At 35.2% G+C, this 21,621-nt stretch overlaps 1 protein-coding gene across 3 annotated transcripts in view; it reads right to left on the bottom strand.

The window, feature by feature from the left end:
• Positions 1-21,621, bottom strand: part of CNTN1 (contactin 1) — a 341,918-nt gene that overhangs the window by 48,928 nt on the left and 271,369 nt on the right. For all 3 annotated transcript variants that reach the window (XM_034645472.1, XM_034645473.1, XM_019805131.2), the window contains 2 exons: positions 21,318-21,476; positions 9,570-9,719 (listed from right to left, as the gene is read on the bottom strand). In XM_034645472.1, the coding sequence (XP_034501363.1) occupies positions 9,570-9,719; positions 21,318-21,476 (309 nt within the window). The remainder of the gene's footprint in view (positions 1-9,569; positions 9,720-21,317; positions 21,477-21,621) is intronic.

Genomic DNA, 21,621 nt, shown 5'->3' with positions numbered 1-21,621 from the left:
ACTGAAATCACTCTCCCAAAAGTCACAAAATTGCTTCCAACTGCCAAGTCCAATGCCTTTTCTTTGTTTTTGCTTTTTCCCCCCATTATTCTCTCTCCTGGAAAGTTCTTGAGGATAGTCACTATATCTTATCAGATTTGCATCCTGTATCTTATTGTATGCTGTGTCTTATTGGATTTGCATCTAACTGGAGTTGTACAGATAGGTAAAGCATAGTTTGTCCTGCACCGGACACAGTTAGAGATCAGCTACTCAGCTACATGAATGGTCTGTGATTTTACATACAACTGTTGTGGCTCAGTCTGAGATATTCCCAGATCTGTTAACATTTTAAAGAACATATTAAAGATGAGTTATTCCTTGATTCCCCAGATCTTTCCCGATAGGAAATAGCCACACCTTCCTCAGAGGGCTCAAAGCAATGCATCCATTCCCTAAGCTGCAGATCCCAACAAATAATTGTGATTCAAGAATAAATACTTCACAACTCCCCCTATGTTAACCATGCAAATTCTTTGTTGAATAATGCACATTAATTGCACAGAAACAAACATGTATGGGTTTCTTTATGTCTATAAACCATATGATGATTTCCATTTGCCTTCCACTTACCCTCCATGTCATCAAACACTTGAATCAAACACAGCCGAATTAATATGATTTTGAGAGATTTTACCTTACTATTCAACTGTCACCACATAAGTGTTAGAAATTAGGGAATCCATCCCGTTTACAATAGCACCAAAAACCGTACGTTACCTTGGAATTAACTTAACCAGAGATGTAAAGGACATATATTCTAGAAACTATAAATCACTCTTGAAAGACATTGAGGAAGATAAAAAGATGGAAAAATATTCCATGCTCATGAATCGGAAGAATTAACATAGTTAAAATGTCCATGCTACCCAGAGCAATCTACACTTTCAATGCTATCCCGATCAAAATACCGAGGACATTTTTCAAAGAACTGGAACAAATAGTCCTTAAATTTGTATGGAACCAGAAAAGGCCCCGAATCTCCAAGGAACTGTTGAAAAGGAAAAACAAAGCTGGGGGCATCACAATGCCGGATTTCGAGCTGTACTACAAAGCTGTGATCACAAAGACAGCATGGTACTGGCACAAAAACAGACACATCGACCAATGGAACAGAATAGAGAACCCAGAAATGGACCCTCGGCTCTTTGGGCAACTAATCTTTGATAAAGCAGGAAAAAACATCCGGTGGAAAAAAGACAGTCTCTTCAATAAATGGTGCTGGGAAAATTGGACAGCTACATGCAAAAGAATGAAACTTGACCACTCTCTCACACCATACACAAAAATAAACTCCAAATGGATGAAAGACCTCAATGTGAGACAGGAATCCATCAAAATTCTAGAGGAGAACATAGGCAACAACTTCTATGACATCGGCCAGAGCAACCTTTTTCACGACACATCTCCAAAGGCAAGAGAAATAAAAGATAAAATGAACTTATGGGACTTTATCAGGATAAAGAGCTTCTGCACAGCCAAGGAAACAGTCAAAAAAACTAAGAGACAGCCCACGGAATGGGAGAATATATTTGCAAAGGACACCACAGATAAAGGACTGGTATCCAAGATCTACAAAGAACTTCTCAAACTCAATACACGAGAAACAAATAAACAAATCATAAAATGGGCAGAAGATATGAACAGACACTTTTCCAATGAAGACATACAAATGGCTAACAGACACATGAAAAAATGTTCAAAATCATTAGCCATCAGGGAAATTCAAATCAAAACCACACTGAGATACCACCTTACGCCAGTTAGAATGGCAAAGATAGACAAGGCAAGAAACAACAATTGTTGGAGAGGATGTGGAGAAAGGGGATCCCTCCTACATTGTTGGTGGGAATGCAAGTTGGTACAGCCACTCTGGAAAACAGTGTGGAGGTCCCTTAAAAAGTTAAAAATTGAACTACCCTATGACCCAGCCATTGCACTACTGGGTGTTTACCCCAAAGATACAGACGTAGTAAAGAGAAGGGCCATATGCACCCCAATGTTCATAGCTGCATTGTCCACAATAGCCAAATCATGGAAGGAGCCGAGATGCCCTTCAACAGATGACTGGATTAAGAAGCTGTGGTCCATATATACAATGGAATATTACTCAGCTATCAGAAAGAACGAATTCTCAACATTTGCTGCAACATGGACGGCACTGGAAGAGATAATGCTAAGTGAAATAAGTCAAGCAGAGAAAGACAATTCTCATATGAATTCTCTCATCTATGGAACATAAGAACTAGGATGATCGGTAGGGGGAAGAAAGGGATAAAGAAAGGGGGGGTCATCAGAAGGGGGAATGAAACATGAGAGACTATGGACTATGAGAAAAAAACTCAGGGCCTCAGAGGGGAGGGGGGTGGGGGAATGGGATAAACTGGTGATGGGTAGTAAGGAGGGCACGTATTGCATGGTGCACTGGGTGTTATACGCAACTAATGAAGCATCGAACTTTACATCGGAATCCGGGGATGTACTGTATGGTGACTAACATAATATAATAAAAAATCATTTAAAAAAATAAATAAAAATTTAGTGCACAGAGGTGTTAAAAGATAATTGTACCACTTTAGATAAAATGCATATAGAAGGCTGGACATTAAAATAACTCTTGGAAACCCTTTAAACCCCATAACTCATATTCTGAAGTTAAAACTCTACATGCTACAAGAAACAAGAAACAAAGAACATGCTGTTCTATAATCAATGAATAAATCAAATTTTTTTGTTTAACTCTAAGTTTTGTGGTCACAGGCAAATAATTTCAAAAATAACTCTAGAATAATTTATTATACTGTAATTTGTTGAATCAAATATTGCTTTCATCAGGTGAAGCATTATTTGCCAAAACATTTCACTGTAATCCTTTTCATTATAATCAATATTAGCCTCTTTATTTAGAACAGAGCTAAAAATGGAATATGTTTATGTTAGATTGAATTTTTTTTCCATTTCATAATGTTTATTTTAAGCTCTTTTAACATGCTTCAGTAAGTAAGTCGAGATTGACCTGCTCTTCAAAGATTATTCACTGAGCTCATAATGTTAGAATAAAAGCCAGTAATAAAGGTACTGTACCTCCTAATAGAGTTTTTCGAACCTTGGGTTAATTATTGACTTAATATCCTCCATTTAGCTTTGAATGTTCAGTTGTAGCTTAGCAGCTATGGGACATTTTTTTCACAGGTCAAATTGAAATATAACCTACATATCTGACAAGAATCTGAGCACCTATGTGCTCTATGTTTGCATTCAACCTTGCGTGAACAGGAAGACTTGGGCAAATCATGATTTCTTTCAGGGAAGTAGATCACTCTAAGCACAAGGCTTGCTTATTCAACTTTTGGATCCAAAGTAATTTAACAGTGAACTAAGCTTCCTTTTAACTATAAATCGTTTAAAAGATTTTAATAAAATACTTAGGAAAAATACAAAATTATTGAATTAATCATGAATAAATGATATATTATTTTACTGGGAAAGGTGAAACAGTGAGTTTTTTATATTTGCCCTTCTGCCATGAGTTCAGTCTAACAGTGATTCCCTAATGAGGTTCAGAAGAGTGCTTCTGTATTTCAATCACAGAACTAAAAATTATTTAAAAAGAAAATTAAGTCAATGCCGTAATTATTCTTTCAGTTTATAAAAACAAAGACAATTTTACTTTTAGATTTGGAAGCTTAGATAATTTGCATATATATAAACACCTATTTGAGGTTTGGTGTTTTATTTAACAGTATAAAGATTGGTTTACAACAAATTCTAAACTGTGAAAATCATGGAATATATGAAGACAGGTCCCTGACCCAAAATAAACTGTTGACTACTTAGTTCTTATTAATTATTGTTTAACTTGTATAGCCATTTTTACAGAATAATGTTACCATGAATGTAACCTTTCACTTTAATTTGCATCAAAATTTCACTGTGATTTAAAACCAAGTTTTTAGGAAGAGATTCAAATGGTTATAAACGTAATGCTCTAGATTCTAGAACACCAAAGGAATTAAAGTACATATTAACGTCTTACATCTGCTTTTATTCTGCTTTTAAATATATATTCTTTCCGATTAGTTGTTGACAAAATCAAATTAACTGCATAATATTTGGATATTCAAATGAGAGTCGTTATTTGTAACACTTATGATCTCCTGTTCTGCTGGTGGAGCAGATTGCTAACATTCCTCATGCATCTACCATGTTAAACTGATGTTCTTTCCGTAGCAGGTAAAAACAACACAGGGTCCAAGATAGTTCACAAAAGTACTCATGTCTTATGGTCTTATCAAGCTGAACTTGTAAGTCTGTTTATTAATCTAGGCTTTGATCTTAAACAGGAATTTTAAATGGTGGTACAGAGTAAATTTGTTAACTGCTCAACAGAATGATAGTCTACAAATAAGTCATCTGAGGAAATGCTGGATGGGAAGAAAAGAATGCTACAAATTGAAGTAATCATAATGCACAGTAAATTATTATGAAAGACTCAAACCAATTATGCACTATTTGTCAGTTTCTCTCTCTCAGTGTATTAAAAATAAAAGCATTTAATGCACATGTGAACTTTGTTTTCAAACAAAACAAACTACAATTGATAATGGGTTCTTCTAAATCATAATGTGCAAATATCACTGTGGCTTTGATCACTGCTTTTCGTTTCATCCTCCTCTATTAATATCCAACTGCCAGAACCACCATCTTACCCTTCCTGTTCCTCCCTTTTTCTTCTACAAATAACTTTGTAGCATGAAAGATAACAATGTAAATAGAATCTTGATTCCAGGCCTGAAGATACATTTTCTTTAATATAGCAACAAGTAAATATGTACAACCAGTTCTAATTCAATGTATTAAATATCCCCAATTTGTGAGAGTTTGCTGACTGAATGAAGAAGCTCAGCTTAATAAAAGACTCATCTAGAACACAGAAATGATTTTTATATACCACACCTAGCTGGATACTCAGATCAACACTTTGAAATAAGTATACAGAGAAGTAGCATTATCCTCTTTTGACAGGGAAGGCAAATGAATTCCAAAAGAAGTGACTTAGCTCTAGCCAGGTCACACTGCCTACGTGCAGAGAAGCTAAAGCTTAACACAGGCCTCCTTGTGGCTGAAAAAACTATACTTCTTGCAACTTTTTAAAAAAGATTTATCTCTTTTATTACTAATGATAGCAACTAAATTGAACAGTACCTTGCTAGCTACAAATTATGCTCTTAGCACCATTTCTCATTTTATAAAATACGGCTAAAAATTAAAAATAAAACTAAATAAAAGAGCAAAACAGCTTCATTAGACATGAAATTAAAGCTCTATACAAAGGATGAAAGTGCTGATTCTTCTACTATTTTTTTTCTCTTTTCCTTCTTACGTTGATCTGGCACAAATAAATGCCAAAGCTGTCAAAACAAACTCAAATGCACCGTTTTAGGATATCAACTCACCAACTGCACCTGCAGATCCATTAGCTATGGGGGTATGTCTTATAATGGCACATTACTTTGAAGGATGCTTTTGTTATCTCTTTCTTACAGTCAAAATTAAACAGGTTACAATGAATTACAAACACATCTTCTAATTCTTCATTTGGGACCATCCATTTTATAATGCACTTGTCTGAATCCAAAGAATATATGCAACTGTGCAATGCGATCTTAACATTAAGTAATTGGACAGATAAGGGCATGTGCTGCATTAGATAATGTTGTGTCTTTCAATCAGCATAATGAGGTGCAGGGGCAACCTTTCCATCAAATGGGAACCAGCCTTTATCCCACATGACATATGCTGGCATCTCTTACAGGCTTGTTATAATGGTACATGACAAGACAAACATCCCCTTGTTTTAAAAAGTTTTTTTTTTTTGGTAAGAATGAGCAATGTAAATGTCTAATTTTATGTATATTAAATTTTTAAAAAGCAGGATGAAAAGAAAAACAACATTTAAAGAGATATTCTGTTGAATTTTGTTATAATTAAATATATAAAATTCTTTCTCTAAGCTGATTAGAAATTATATGAAATTATGATTCTCTAGGCTTGTTAAAAAAATGGAAATATAGTACCAAATGAGGTGATCAATTAGAGAGTAGACAATATTTTCTTATTAGCATATTAAAGTTTAAAATGAGAATTAGCAGCATAATAAATAAATTTTATTCAGCAAATATTATGCACTAAAAGTACTAATTGCTTTCCTTACATGTTTTTTAATCACAAAACATAATATCATAGAATAAATGATTTCCATTTAGAAATGAGAAAACCGAGGTCAGAGAGGTTAAATAATCTGCCTCTAACCAAAGGTTTTAAATGATGGCACCAAAATTCTACTGAAATAGTGTTCCAGTGTCCTGGAACTTCAATAGTGCACACTGTCCTTTTAGTTAGTGGTTTAGGAACAGAGCTTTTAGAATTAGAAGGTCCTGAATTTGAATCCCAGCTCTGCTTCACATTAGCTAGGTTGTAATCTTAACTTCCTTGTCTGTAAAAATAGGAATAATAATACCAGTTTCATGAAGTTATTGTGGGAATTAAGTGGAGCAATGCAAATAGAAAGCTTAGCACCCTGTCTGATAATATATAGCAGGTGCTGAAATGCTGGTAGCCACAAAGTTGATTAATACAAGACCCTACAATTTTTCTTATGAAAGATTAACAAATGTGTTAGAAGTTACAGGAGTTATTTTTTCACAATAGAAAGGAATGAATCATCTCATTATATCACCAGAGAGCTGTACCTGGCATTGGGACCAAGACTGTTATCACTTTTTAGGTCTGTTTGTTGGTTTTGGCTTTGAAGGCTTTCAAAGGAAATTATATTCTAAGCACACTACAGAATTAATTCACTTACAAAATACCATTTGAGCAAATACAACGTAAAAGGCAATGCTTAAAAAAAGGTGATACCAAAAATTTGTTGGTTGAAAGAAACAATCCTGCTAACATTTTAGGTTTGATACCTAAAACAAGTTTTCCCCAGCATTTCTAAGGGTAAGAAGACTCTGAGGTTGAAAAGTCTTCAGAGTTACATACAAACTGTTGGTGATAAGTATGTCAAAAAACATATATCTTCTAAATATGATAGTAAATATAAATTATATTCAGAGACTGAGATTCAAAACTCAGATTGAATCTTTCTCTTAGACACTTTTTGTTGTTACTCCTAAAAACATGTTTAATAATTTCTACTTTGAGATTAAAAAAAAAAGAAAGATCTTGAAATAATTCTTTCCAGATGATCAAGCTAGGTATACCAAATCAGTCACTTTCTGAGATTAAATAATTAAGATACTGTTTGTATCTGAATTCCTGAGGAGGAGAGGGGAAGTTTACATCTATCATCAATGCCAGAGAAAGTATCCTCCCTCCCCTATGAAGAATTTTGTACTTCAAAAAATGTGTTCAGATTAAGTCTTAGTTCTATATCATGTTAGTTGAGAGATCACGGAAAGCTAATCAAGCTCAGTGAGATTTAAAAAAGGCCTATCGGGCACCTGGGTGGCTGAGATGGTTAAGTGTCTGCCTTCTGCTCAGGTCGTGATCCCAGGGTCCTGGGATAGAGTCCCACATGCAGCTCCACGAGGAGCCTCCTTCTCCCTCTGCCTCTCTCTCTCTCTGGCTCTCATGAATAAATGAATAAAATCTTTAAAAAAATAAAAAAGATCTATATTTGAAATAAGAATGCTATAGTTTTTTAACCAAAATAAGTTTACTTAGGCATAAACATAATCATTAAATTTTATTTTTGCAACTTTATTTTGACAATGAATACTTGTGAAATCAAATCAAGTGCAAGATCTCTCAGCATGAAATTATGTGGTTAAAACCACCAGTCAGATCATGCCCATGTTCCTTTTTATTTCTGTCTTTCAAGAAAGGGAAACTATGTTCAGTCCATCATACAGAAGCTTCTATTAAAAACATCAGTGACTCTAGAGACTAATGTTAAAAACCAAACCCAAGAATCCTGGCTATCTGGTATCTGTGTTCTATAAAGCGTCAACTTATATTACCTCCCTATCCTAATGAGATTCCTGTGAGGTAGAGAAAAAGGAAGAGTTGTGTTCATTTCAAGGGTAGATATACCAAAATAGAACAAAAAAAATTAGTATTTAGCTATATCTAGTTTCATAGTTAGGGATGAAATCTAAACTTTTACTAGAGCATGAATAAGGTTTTATATAAACAGGCATTTTTAGAGTCCTGCTTGAGACACCAGCTATAAGAGAGAAAACTCAATATATGAGAAGCATCAAACAGATCTGGATTTGAACTGAGCCTTGCAGGTAGTTACATTTACAACACTATTTACTGTCTCTGAGTCTACTACCCACTAATGAGCATTGAATTGTATTACCTACCTTCAGATATTATTATAAGAATCAACTGAAACGTGTGTGAAAATACGCAGTGCGGATCAGTACTTCAGTATTTATTTTCTTCCTTTATTACAGAATCATCATTTGTATCTGGTAAATAATGTAGTAAACTACACGGAACTTTAAGAGAGTTTATTGATGGCAGTCCTGTGAATAACTTGGCTTTAAAAACTGAAACATTAGAGTTCGTCATTCTATTTAGATGTTAGTCCAAGAAATCGAAAAAGCCAGAAATGTGGATTAGCGACATTAAGATATCATAGCAGAATTTTAACAGCAGTCTGTCATCCTTTTAAAATCTTTTGTCCCAAATAAAGCACTGAAGTTTGGCAAGGCATAGTAAAAATAAACTCAGAGAGCCTACAAAACATTTTCATTTTCATAGACAGGGAATAATAATAATAAAAAGAGCTATTATTAGAATTAGAACAATATTTTTGCCTGGTAATGCAAGGGAAAAGGAAAATAGAGCTGAGTACTTCTCCTATGAAAGACTATTTAAATGGACTTGGTATTTAGCATAAAAATGTGAATCTAAGTTGGAAGAACATCCAAGGCTGAGCTGTGATAAAAGAGCAAATATAGAGTCACACCTCATATTAAAAGAACACATTACAGCTATTTCAGAGAGGCTATGACTCCCCAAGTGGAGAGGTCTGAGAAGTGCTCATCCCATTCTCTCTACTCCCTCCCCACCACACCCTCCCTGACCATACCTCAGGGCCACTCAGCTATAAATGTCTTTGAGTGACATGCAAAAATGTGAACCTTCTGAATCACAGGATCTGCTTAATTAAGAGTCTGCTTGGTTAAGATTCAGAATTTACATGAAAGTTTATATACTAAATACCAACTTCATTTTAGGGGTCCCTAGTGGAAGATGGAGTGATTTCTATTTACCTCTTTCCTTACATTAATTATGTAAAAATATTCTTAAACTTCATATTTCCTCTTTTTTTTTGATTTTTGACTGTCTTGACACAGAATACACACACTTGTGCAATACACACATAAACACATTTTTTAGATGAGTCACTTACCTCAGAGCATTATTTATTTTGAAATACATTCAACTATATATTAAAGTGGCACTCTATTTATAAACCTTTTAAATTTTAAAAAGTTTCTTCAACATACCGGCACCATCTGTTTTAATTTTGTTTGATGGTATACTGGGCTCTCCTATACCCAATGTATTGGTTGCTACCACACGAAATTCATACTCCATCCATGGGATTAAATCCACTGCTCTTGCTGCCTCCATATTTCCTTCAATGATTGGGGGATCTAAACAAAATGAATATTAAACAGAGAATATTAGTTGGACAAAATCAATTTTATGATCCTCCATTTTTATTTTACTATTTTGAGAAAATGGCACATATTCCATTGAGTTGAAATAAAAATACAAACTAGGAATGGCAAATTGTTAAATTCAAGGGACCAAGCAGAGAGACCATAAATAAATAATAAACTAGAAAAAGTGATATGTGTATGAATCATCTACTTTATAAGCCTAAGGTCAGAGGAGTGAAATTCTGTACTTCTATCAAGGTCCCAGGTCATGCTTTTGCTGCTAATCCCTGGGCTCCACCTGGAATAGCAAGAAACAGTATTGTAAAGGTAGAATCTAGAAAGGTTTCCTGAGGCAAGAGTACAATTGGGGCAGTAAAAATTTTATGTTGCATAAATGCACTGATGTTGCTTATGGGTAGTGAATGATTTATTACTAGTGCACCTATATGTTTATACCCTTTTTTAGTTGGTTTTGTACATTTTTACCCAAATTATTTGGGGCAATGATAATAAATGTTATGATAGTTTATTAAGATTTATTAAGTACTTCTCAGAATTCATGCTTCTAAGTAATAAAAAGATTATAAATTATGGGTAGGATATGATCCAAGATTGCTTATTGCACTGAGATATGATAAAACATACAACAAAGGCAGAACTATCCAGTATTTTAAGCTCTCTTAAAATATTTCCACATGTGTTTTTAATAACTAACCTACACACACATATGCATGTAAATACTTGTACATCACTTATTTGGAAAATTTGTTCCTTCAGGCTTGTCTATGACTCATCATCTTATTATTTAGGGAATTTTTATCTGTCAATGCAGACCATGAATATATAGCTTTTCAAGATGCTGTACCCATCTCCATAATAAATACTAAGGGTCCCCATGTCCAGTTTCTGCCTTTGGACAAATACCTCTGTGGATCACACCATGCCATGCCTCACCCTACCATAATTTTAACTCGCCTGGACACTAATTTTGCCATCTATTTTCTTATTTTGTTATGAACTTGTTCTCTACATTTGACATATATTTTTGACTTTCTGATTAAAAGTTAGGCTTTGCCTTCTCACATTTTGATTCCGCCTCTTTATTTCTTATATCTTCCACCCTTCCCTCGCACCAAATCAGAATTTGCCTTACTTCATATACCAAGGGACTTCTTTCAGGTAGTTGGAGGAAGGAAGGTGAAATTTTAGTTTGTAAAGGGCTCTTCAGAAAGAAAAGGAAAAAACACAGCTGGATGTTGTGACACTGGGTAGGGTGACCCCTCTTCTCTTCTAGAGACCTTCAAATAATGTTGAGCCTCCTATGAGAAGAGAAGCTTTTATAGTAGTGGGTTAGATTGTGCCTATCAAAAAGTTTGATCTATGCCCAAATTACTAGAACCTGTGAATGTAACTTATTGGGAAAATAGTCTTTATATAACCTTTCAAGTTTAAGGCTGGAATTATGTTAAAGATCTTGGGTTAAGATCATGCTGGATTATCTAGGTGGGTCCTAAATCCAGTGACAAGTGTCCTTATAAGAGAAACATAGAGGAGGGGCGCCTGGGTAGCGCAGTCGTTGAGCATCTGCCTTTGGCTCAGGGCGTGATCCCGGCGTTCTGGGATCGAGCCCCACATCAGGCTCCTCTGCTAGGAGCCTGCTTCTTTCTCTCCCACTCCCCCTGCTGTGTTCCCTCTCTCGCTGGCTGTCTTTCTCTGTCAAATAAATAAATAAAATCTTTAAAAAAAAAGAGAGAGAGAAACATAGAGGAGAGAAATATGTAGAACAGGAGGTTGCAAAGTGACCACAGAGGCAGAAGTTGAAGTGTTGTGGGGTCGCAAGTCAAGGATCATCTGGAGCCACCATAAGATGAGAAAGGTAAGGAATGAATTGTTCCCTAGAGCCTTTGGAGAGGGTGCAGACTTGCCAAAACCTTGGTTCTGGATTCTGGTCTCCAGAACTATGAGAGACTAAATTTTAGTTGTTTTAAGCAAGCGATTTGTTATGGCAGCCCTAGGAAACTAATACAGGGTTTTAAAGTCAGAAGCTGATGGAACTATTTAAGAGTTTGTGATCTTATGAATTTGGGGGCCTAAGTAAAAACATATGGTAGAAGGCTCAAGGAGGCAGTCCAATCTCTCCCCTCTTTCCTATGCTGCAAAATCCCAGCACTGTTTAAATGCCTGAAGAATGGAAATGTTGGAAGTACTCCAAAGGGTCTTTCTTGACAAGGATATGGTATTCTCATGATGGTCAAGTCTACCTCAGGTTTTTCTAAGCAGCTAGGCAGTTGGCAGGCACGGGCAAGTATAGGTTGGGTCAAAACAAGAAGAACCAGATAGATGTGCAGTGGAAGCTGCAGCTGATAGACTGATTTTGAACACATGTGAGGATCCAATATGAAAATAACCCCAAATAAATGGAAGATCAGGTGTATGTTCAAAGAGTAGAAAATCATAACTGACCACAGAAAATATTTGGAGGAATGGTGAAAGCTAAAGAAGGAAAAGTCAACAGGGCTCCTTTTGTGGTGGGCTTTGGATTGCAGGTGAGGTTGTCAGTCCTTTGATCTTAATGACTGAGATGAAGAAAGGAAGAATAAGCAAAAAGCCTTGGAGTCACTACCATAAGGTAAATACCAGTGAGAAACCATTGGTTCGGGGATGCAAACAACTCTTCTAGAAGGGGAAACAAGAATTGGATGGTAGGAAGATGGGCTTCTAGAATGTAAATTCTGAATGGTTAGGAAAGAATTTGATACCTGTAAGTTAAGGAAAATATTCTCTACCAGGATTGCTAAAGGCATGAAAAGTGCTCTTTTAGAATAAAACCAATGATAATCATTCCTGTTAATATACATTCACATCAGAACTTATGAGACTATAAATATCTAAAACAAACATGTTTTGGTATATATTTATAATACCCCCCCTAAAAAGGGGGGGTATTATACACCTACCATTACATACCTACCATCTATGTAAGAAGGAGGAATAACTTAGCAAAAAATAAAAATGACTAGCATTTTCATTTTAGAAAAATATATCTAGAATTAAAAGTAGCTCTGCTATCTGGCCTATTTTCCTTCCTCCAGACTGAGGCAGGACATTTGAACACCACATAATGAGAACAGGATTTAAAAGCTTACTTTCTCTTTAACTTTTTCCCAGCTCCAATCTCGAAGTGGGCAGCCCGTACTAAAAATATTTCTTCTTCCTCCCCCTTGTTTGTTCATTTGTGGACATACACATGTTTTTTCTACTTCTGACACATGTTTTGGAACTTCTCTGGGCCTCGTATACCTAGCATAGTGTTTTTCAAATGGTACTACTTATTAAATATTTGTAACAAATATAAATAAAATATAAATACAAAAGTTATGCTTATTTTGAGTAGACAATGCAAGAAGCACAGCCTTGTGTACAACAATCACTTTATAGTCTCCTTCATCTCTGAATCATGTAGGCTATGGTGAAAGACAAGGAGGGCATTCCTTTACCTTGCCCCACCACAAAATATCCAACACTCTATGGCTCTTATGCCTATATTCAGCCCATAAATTATCTTGTCAGAAGATACACCTTGTCTCAATCCACTTAATCCCTTTCCCACTCTAACCATGAGTTGATCCTTTCTCCTCTACTGCTACTGTGTTTTACCTCTATTATACATTTTTATTTCTTTTATTTGGGCCCTAAATATCCTTATAAATGGATTTTTACCCCATGCCATCTTCCCCCTCCTCCTTCAGTCCTCCTTCAGGATATGTTATATTTTCCTAAAACCACCCACATAGAGAGTTCAGGAGCAGAGTTCAGCTTTACTTTGGAAGCAGATTCATGCCCAAGCCAAATGGAGAAGTCAGGAGCACAGGGACTTTGTGTCCTCTCCCTTCAGCCAAGTTCTTTGCAGCCCGTTTATTATTCCTAGAGTCAGAAAGCGAGGAGAGTACTTTGCACAACAGAGGAAAATGCTAGGAATCAGGACTGGGGTCTCAAGTTCCTGAGTTTCAAGTGGGTCAGTTTGGAGTCAGGCCATTTTTTCCTACAGATAATTTCAAGATGGAAAATCAGATCTTAACTGTCTAGAGCCTGTCAGAGGCTTCTCTTTATAAAAGAAAAAAAACCCACACTGAGTATTAATCTGATGGTTATTTAAATCTTAGCTTTGGTTATGAGTGTAAATCTCATTCAAAGGGAAATAGAGCAGGAGACATACTCCTTACTTTAAACACTCAGGTCAAAAGACCCTCTTGAGAAAGTCTTATTTTAACAACCAGCCATAAACAGTAATCCACAGATTTATTTGCAAATACTTTGAGTCCATTCTGAATCCATAAGGCTCAGAATAAAATCATTCTAACTATTCTTTGGTGGAAAAGAGAAGCAAGCCTCATGGGTATCCTAAGGCCAATAATTCATACTGCTTTAGTTGCCTGGCAACCATGCTAATGGCACTCTGCCTTCAGACCACACAGACTAGCTATTTGAGGAGCTTCAGAAATAGCCAGAATAACCTCAGGAATAAAAAAAACAAAAACAAAAGCAAATTGTTTCAAGAAAAACTGTAGGCAGTGTAATCCCACCTGCTCTAAATTCTCTGAAGTTGCCTAGTGAATCCTGGTATTTCCTTAGAATTTAAATACAATCAGAACTTTTAGCTTCTTCCCTCTCAATCCTCAACCCAAGTATTTGAAATTATCCAGAACCCACTCAGAGGTTCTAACTTATAAAGCAGGTCAGTGTTTAGAATAGAAAAGGGCATTTAAAGGCTTCTCACTGGCTCTGCATTACCTTAATGTTTCTAGACCCAACCCACAGGTCTTCTGGCAGAACTTTGCCAGATGCCATAGATTTGGCAAAGTTCTCTGCAGCAAAAGAGAAGCAAACTGTGCTCTGGCATCCCAGAAGATAGGATTCATTGATTCTTCTCTAAGGAAAATTTGAATGTAGCCTCATTAAAACCCAGAAATTCATATTTGAAATAAGAACAAAAAAACTGAAGCTACAGAAAGGCAAAAAAGAAAATAATAAATTCTAAAAAGTAAGTATTCTGCAATGAGCCTAGTGGGTTTCTTTCCCCATTTTTTAAACCTATCAATGTGGCAAATAATTTTAAAAACTACTAAATAATAAGTAAGATATGGTAGACGAGATACTCATATACTGGTGACAGGAATAAAAATTGTTTCTACCTTTCTACAGGTAACCTTTTAGTGTAGCTCACGGGTTTAAGCATGTTTACACTAAATAATTTACTTTTAAAATGTCTATTCTAAGGAAAGAATCTAGAGTCCAGAGGAATGTTTATGTGCTAAGATGTTAATTTATGATTCTAGGCTTCCACATGACAGAATTTTAAATATAAAAATATTTTTCTTCTTTATTTTAGAGACCATATCCCAGGTTGGGTCTCTCAGTTGATCTCATAGCATGGCTTCTAGGCCTCTTTTTGTTTAATACCCTTCCATACACACTCCCCTTCACCAACAATATTCTATAATTTTTCTTCTCCACGTAGCAGCATAGAATCAAACACAACATTCTAAATGTTATCTGTGTCTCTTGTAGAACCCTGAGAACAGCATCAAATTTCTGCTGCCTATCCCCTAGAAAGTCCAAGAAAAGTAATATTTACAGTAGACTGTTTTAAGGATATACAGTCTATTCTTTCATCTCATTATTCTAAATGTAATCCTTGTACTGCTGAAACTTTATAGCTTTGAAAAATATTTATTGAACACCTTAAATAATTACCTTCATAAAACTGAGTTTAGTCCTGCACCTTCCATTTTTAATGGACACCACTAGAAATAAAGACTACATGATTGCATTTATTGCAAAAAGTATTTTTCATTTCCACTTAGGATACTGACACAAGAGAACTTTACTTGCATAACTACAAAAAGAACAGGTAAGACAATCTACAAAATAATCATTTTTCAGAGTCGGTCAGAGAGCTGAGTTTGTGAAGAAGTCTAATGAACTAAAGTCATCATAGGTAGAGCAATGAGGAGAGGAGGACATAGTCATTAATGTTCATAAGAAGAAAGCAGTTTAACTTTTCACAGATATTTAAAGACGAAGTATAGGTTGGGACGGCTGTATTGAATCCCCAGGAGCCTCCAAATCAAGGAGCATCTGTATCCATCAGCCAATTATTTTTTGTAGAACTTCAATTGTACTCAGAAAAGTTGGGGGCAGGACAAGGGAGCCAAGAGAGACCTCCCTCTGAGGCACAGACATCTCAGACCCGCTCAAGTCTCAGAGCAATGCAGGAAAATGGAGACCCTGCTGCATGTACTCCAGGTCTTCCACTGAATAAGCATGTGACTATGCGTGGCTGGGTGAGTGGCAGGAGAGCAAAGACAGAGAGGCTTCCCCAGAGAGGGACTAGTGCTTTGGGTCTGCTGAAGTCTGACTTGAACACAGGAGAACCGAGAACCTCTCCCACCCCTAGGAACTCTGGGTTTTAGACTAGTTATCAGACAACAGCTGTTTGGGGCAAAAGAAGGGAAGCTGAAAGAACCCTCCCTGACAGCCAGGTTTCTAGAAGAGCAAGCTGAAGTCTGATGGTAAGATTGGAGAATATTCAGATGTGGGAGGGTTTTGATCTTACACTCAAATTTACTTGGCCCTCTACTGAACTGATCCCTCAACTACAGATTATATTGACAAAATGACAATTTTGAAAAAATGACATGCATTTTCCTGGGCACAAGTAATATTTACTTTAGGCTCTACTATTCTTTTTTACACAATGTTTGGATATAAAAAAAATTATTGGGACACGAGAAAATAAAGAAATGTGATTCATTTTTAACAAAGGAAAAAAATCAACAGAGCCAGACTTAAAGATGGCCCAGGTGTTAAATAATCAGACAGGGTAAATAGAATAACTACAATAAATATGTAAAAGTTTCAAGTGGGAAAGATGCACAACTTGTATAAGCAAATAAGAAATTTCTATGGAATACTATGTAAACAATATTAAAAGGAAATTTGGCTAGAGCCAAAATCCCATGAATCATCTTCAACCTGTCCTTTCCCTCAATCTCCATACCTGATTTGTTAGAAGTTCTGTTTTGCCTTCAAAAATACATCTCAAACTCACCCACTCCTCTCCACTTCTATCCCATAGTCCCAGCCAGTGACATCTCCCACCTGGACATCTCTCCCATATGCACCTGGACATCTCTCCCATATGCCATATTCTCCCAACTGTTCTCCATGTTTCTAGTTTTGGCCCTCCAGAAATCCCTTTTCCATACATTAGCCAGTGATTTTTTTTCCCCCTTCAAATAGAAGTCAGATTACTGCTCCTTTGTTTAAAAACTCCTTATAGGACCTACAAGGCCCTGCATATCTTGTCATCCACTATTGCTATGTGCATAATGAACTACCAAATTAGTGGTTGACATCAATTATCATTTACCCTGTCTCATGATTTTTAGACATAAAATTATTTATTATATATATATTTTATGTGTAAAATAAAATTTTTATTGGGCCTACAGCATATAGAAATGTAATATATTTGATAATATCTTCAGGGGACAGATGGAAATAAAGCTATATTAGAGTAAGGATAATAACTCAAATACACAGGAACAAATGAGGAGAACCAAAAATGGTAAATAGAAAGGTTGATATAATAAACTCTATAAATATGTACTTGCTTTCCTTTCTTCTTGTAGCTTCTTTAGAAGACATTAACAGAAGAGTAACAGGTTTATAATATATATAGATATAATATGTATAAAAATAACAGCACAAAAAAGGGGGTAAGATGCAAAAGAGCTATCTAGGAGTAACATTTCTATACCTCACTGAAATTAAGTTAGTAAAAATATGAAGTCTGCTCTAGAATAAAGTTCAGATGTACCTGGCAAGCCCTAGAGTAACCATTAAATAAATAAATATATATTTAAAATTCATTTATTTATATACAGTTTTTTATGTTTTATATATATATAGTAACCATTATCTCCATAGTAACCATTAAAAAATTAAAATATTACACTAGAAAATATTCACTTAAGAAGAGAAGGGCCATATGCACCCCAATGTTCATAGCAGCATTGTCCACAATAGCTAAATCGTGGAAGGCCGAGATGCCCTTCAACAGATGACTGGATTAAGAAGCTGTGGTCCATATATACAATGGAATATTACTCAGCTATCAGAAAGAACGAATTCTCAACATTTGCTGCAACATGGACGGCACTGGAGGAGATAATGCTAAGTGAAATAAGTCAAGCAGAGAAAGACAATTATCATATGATTTCTCTCATCTATGGAACATAAGAACTAGGAGGATCGGTAGGGGAAGAAAGGGATAAAGAAAAGGGGGGTAATCAGAAGGGGGAATGAAACATGAGAGACTATGGACTATGAGAAACAAACTGAAGACTTCAGAGGGGAGGGGGTGGGGGAATGGGATAGACTGGTGATGGGTAGTAAGGAGGGCACGTATTGCATGGTGCACTGGGTGTTATACGCAACTAATGAAGCATCGAACTTTCCATCGGAATCCGGGGATGTACTGTATGGTGATTGACATAATATAATAAAATAAAATTNGGGGATGTACTGTATGGTGACTAACATAATATAATAAAAAAAATCATTAAAAAAAAAGAAGGAAAAAAAAAGAAAATATTCACTTAATTCAAAAGAAAGCAGAAAAGAAGGAATAAAGGAACAAAAACAAGTGAAATTTGGTAAGCAAAAATACAGTGGATGGTTACCACAGGGGAGGTAGGTGGGGAGATGGGTGAAATAGGTGATGGGGATTAAGGAGTATACTTGTCATGATGAACACTGGGTGATGTATAGAAGTGTTGAATCACTCTATTGTACACCTGAAACTAATATTACACTGTATGTAAACTAACTGGAATTCAAATAAAAACTTTAAAAAAATAAAAAATAAATAGAAAACATACAATGGCAGATATAAATCCAACTATATAAATAATAACATTAAATGTTAATGGATTAAAGAATCCAACCTAAAGACAGTGGTTGTCACACTGGATAAAAAATAAGGTGCAACTATACATTTCAACAGAAAACATACTTTAGATTCAAAGATACAAATAGGTTGACAGTTGTAAAAGATATAACATGAACAGGAGCCATGAGAAAGTTGGGGAGACTATACTAATATCAGAAGCGTCCTTTTTAGGGGAATGAAGCATGAGAGACTATGGACTATGAGAAACAAACTGAGGGCCTCAGAGGGGAGGGGGGTGGAGGGATGGGGGAGACTGGTGATGGGTAGTAAGGAGGGCATGTATTGCGTGGTGCACTGGGTGTTATACGCAACTAATGAATCATCGAACTTTACATGGGAAACCGGGGATGTACTGTATGGTGACTAACATAATATAGTAAAAAAACATTAAAATAAAAAAAAATTAAAAAAAGAAGCATCCTTTTTAAAATGAAACTCCTGCAGCCTGATTCTTCTTCTCTAATGTTTCTCTTTATCACCAATCACCATATGAATTACTATACATTTTATTTATTTTTTCCTTTTTTTAAATTTTATTTAATTTCAATTAATTAATATATAGTGTATTATTAGTTTCAGAGGTAGAGTTCAGAGATTTGTTATTTGTTCATCTCCATCTTTTCTACTAGAATGTAAACACTTTGAGGGCAGGATTGGTGTGTGTGTGTGTGTTTGTGTTTCCCCTCTCTGTTTTGTTCATGGATGGTCAGGTGTATATCCAGTATCTAGGACCTGTTGTGGCATACAATGGAGGCTCAGTGAATTGTTTAATAAATAAGCCTTAAGGGTCCTGATCTAGGAGCTAGGGATAGAGTAGTGAATAAAACAAAATCTTCATTCTCATGGAACTTACTTTCTAGTGGAATATATATATATTTTTTAATGAGAAGTACATTTTAATTGAGCTACCCAGTAAGCATACATAATTAATGGGAATGATTACAATTATTATTCCCTTTTTATTTATTTATTTATTTTTTAAAGATTTTATTTATTTACTTTACAGAGATAGAGACAGCCAGCGGGAGAGGGAACACAAGCAGGTGGAGTGGGAGTGGAAGAAGCAGGCTCATATCAGAGGAGCCTGATGTGGGGCTCGATCCCATAACGCCAGGATCACGCCCTGAGCCGAAGGCAGACGCTTAACCGCTATGCCACCCAGGCGCCCCATTATTCCCTTTTTAAAGCAAACAAAAATTTTAAATGTGTTTATTACATTTTTTCTCTAGTATCTACAATCAGTGTCAATTTGTCTAGATATCTAATATTACCTATAGTTTCATCATTATCATCCATTTTCATTGTCTTCAGAAAAATAGAAACTGCCCACAGACTTAAGGTTTATCAAATATCTAAATGGTTTTTTAGGCAATTTTTCAAATGGTCTGATTTTGCCAAGCATATTTATAGATAACTCTTAACACTCACCAGCATAATGTAATAGAAATATTTTACCTGTTTCTAACTCATGTGTAATTTATACACTTATGTGGAGAATCGCTTAGTACTAAAATATATGTAAACCTCATAACAGACTTCAAGTTTATAGTTGCTCATTTTCCATGATAGGAATAAATTATCAAAGAAGACTAAATATAAATTAAAACCTCTCAGTGATCAATACAAATAAATCCCATTACCTTAAGACAAAGCAAAAATGAGAGGTTTGGGATATGCTGGCATTAATTTTTTTCATTTTTTAAAAAAGGATAAACATTTTATTCATTTTTGTATTTTTTTCTCCCCTCTGGTGACAACTGAGCCCATATTTCTATGTCTTCATTATGTAATCTAAAAGAAACTCTAGCAACTATAAGTTTGTTTAAAAATAATGTCAAAATAACAAACAGAAGCAGGTTATCTCATCAAAAGGATCATCTATCTTCTTTGATGTTATAAGAAATAAACTGCTATGTGATGTTACAGGCTAGTCATGACAAATGAGAACGGTAATAATTACAGACACAGGAAGGCACCCACTTACTTATTTATTTTTTTTCTGATCAACTCTTAGAAAATCTTAATATACGAAAAAAAATTAAAATCTAAAAACTTCCTTGAAGATATGTTTTGAGGAAATTCAAAGCTGGTAAGATCATCTTTGAGAAGTAAAGGTTATGGTAATAAGAATTGGGTGCTTAAATTTATATTTATAATCAAAGTGGCTTTTTAAAAATGCAGAATTGTAGGACCTATATAATTGTAAAAAGTGGGTCATGAATAATAAGCTATAGATGTCATTTACCAAAAAAAAAAAAAAAAGATTTCCCAAGGTTTTTTTCCCTAATAAATCTTAAAATTACACAGAGCTCAAATTAGAAAACCAGGAGATCTCTCTTTGCTTTCCCATTATCGATACAGACCCACTGCTTCTTCCTCTGCAGTTTTAAAAAGTCTAAGTTCCTTGTGGTTTCCTTCACTACTAATGCGCTGGGATACTTAAAAAAAAAAAGTTTAAAAATAGAAAAGCATGTCGAGGTAGATGATAAAATCCTTAAAAAGTCCAAATATTCATTTTTTATAAAAGAATTCATTAAAAATATGTACAGATTAATCAGACAAATGAAACTCACCCGTCTTCGCATCTTTCCAATCATCTGAAAGAATAGTCTTGGTCTGTATAGTGTATTTAGATATAGGACTATGATTGTCTGAACCACGGCTCCAAGAAAGAGCCACAGAAGTAGCTCTAATGTCTTCTATTCGTAGACCACCAGGAGGTCCTGGAGGGCCTGGAATGAAAATTTGGGTGATGAATCAGTGAATCCCAATTAGTGAATTAAGTACACATTAGAATACAAAAGATCTTATTTGAAATCAATCTAAAGAACATTTATATGATATAATCAATGTTACCACATCCCTTTTAAAAATAAA

The sequence above is a fragment of the Ailuropoda melanoleuca genome, chromosome 16 (assembly GCF_002007445.2).
Source record: "Ailuropoda melanoleuca isolate Jingjing chromosome 16, ASM200744v2, whole genome shotgun sequence".
NCBI classification, from domain to species: Eukaryota; Metazoa; Chordata; class Mammalia; order Carnivora; family Ursidae; genus Ailuropoda; species Ailuropoda melanoleuca.
This window is presented reverse-complemented; position numbering and strand designations above follow the sequence as displayed.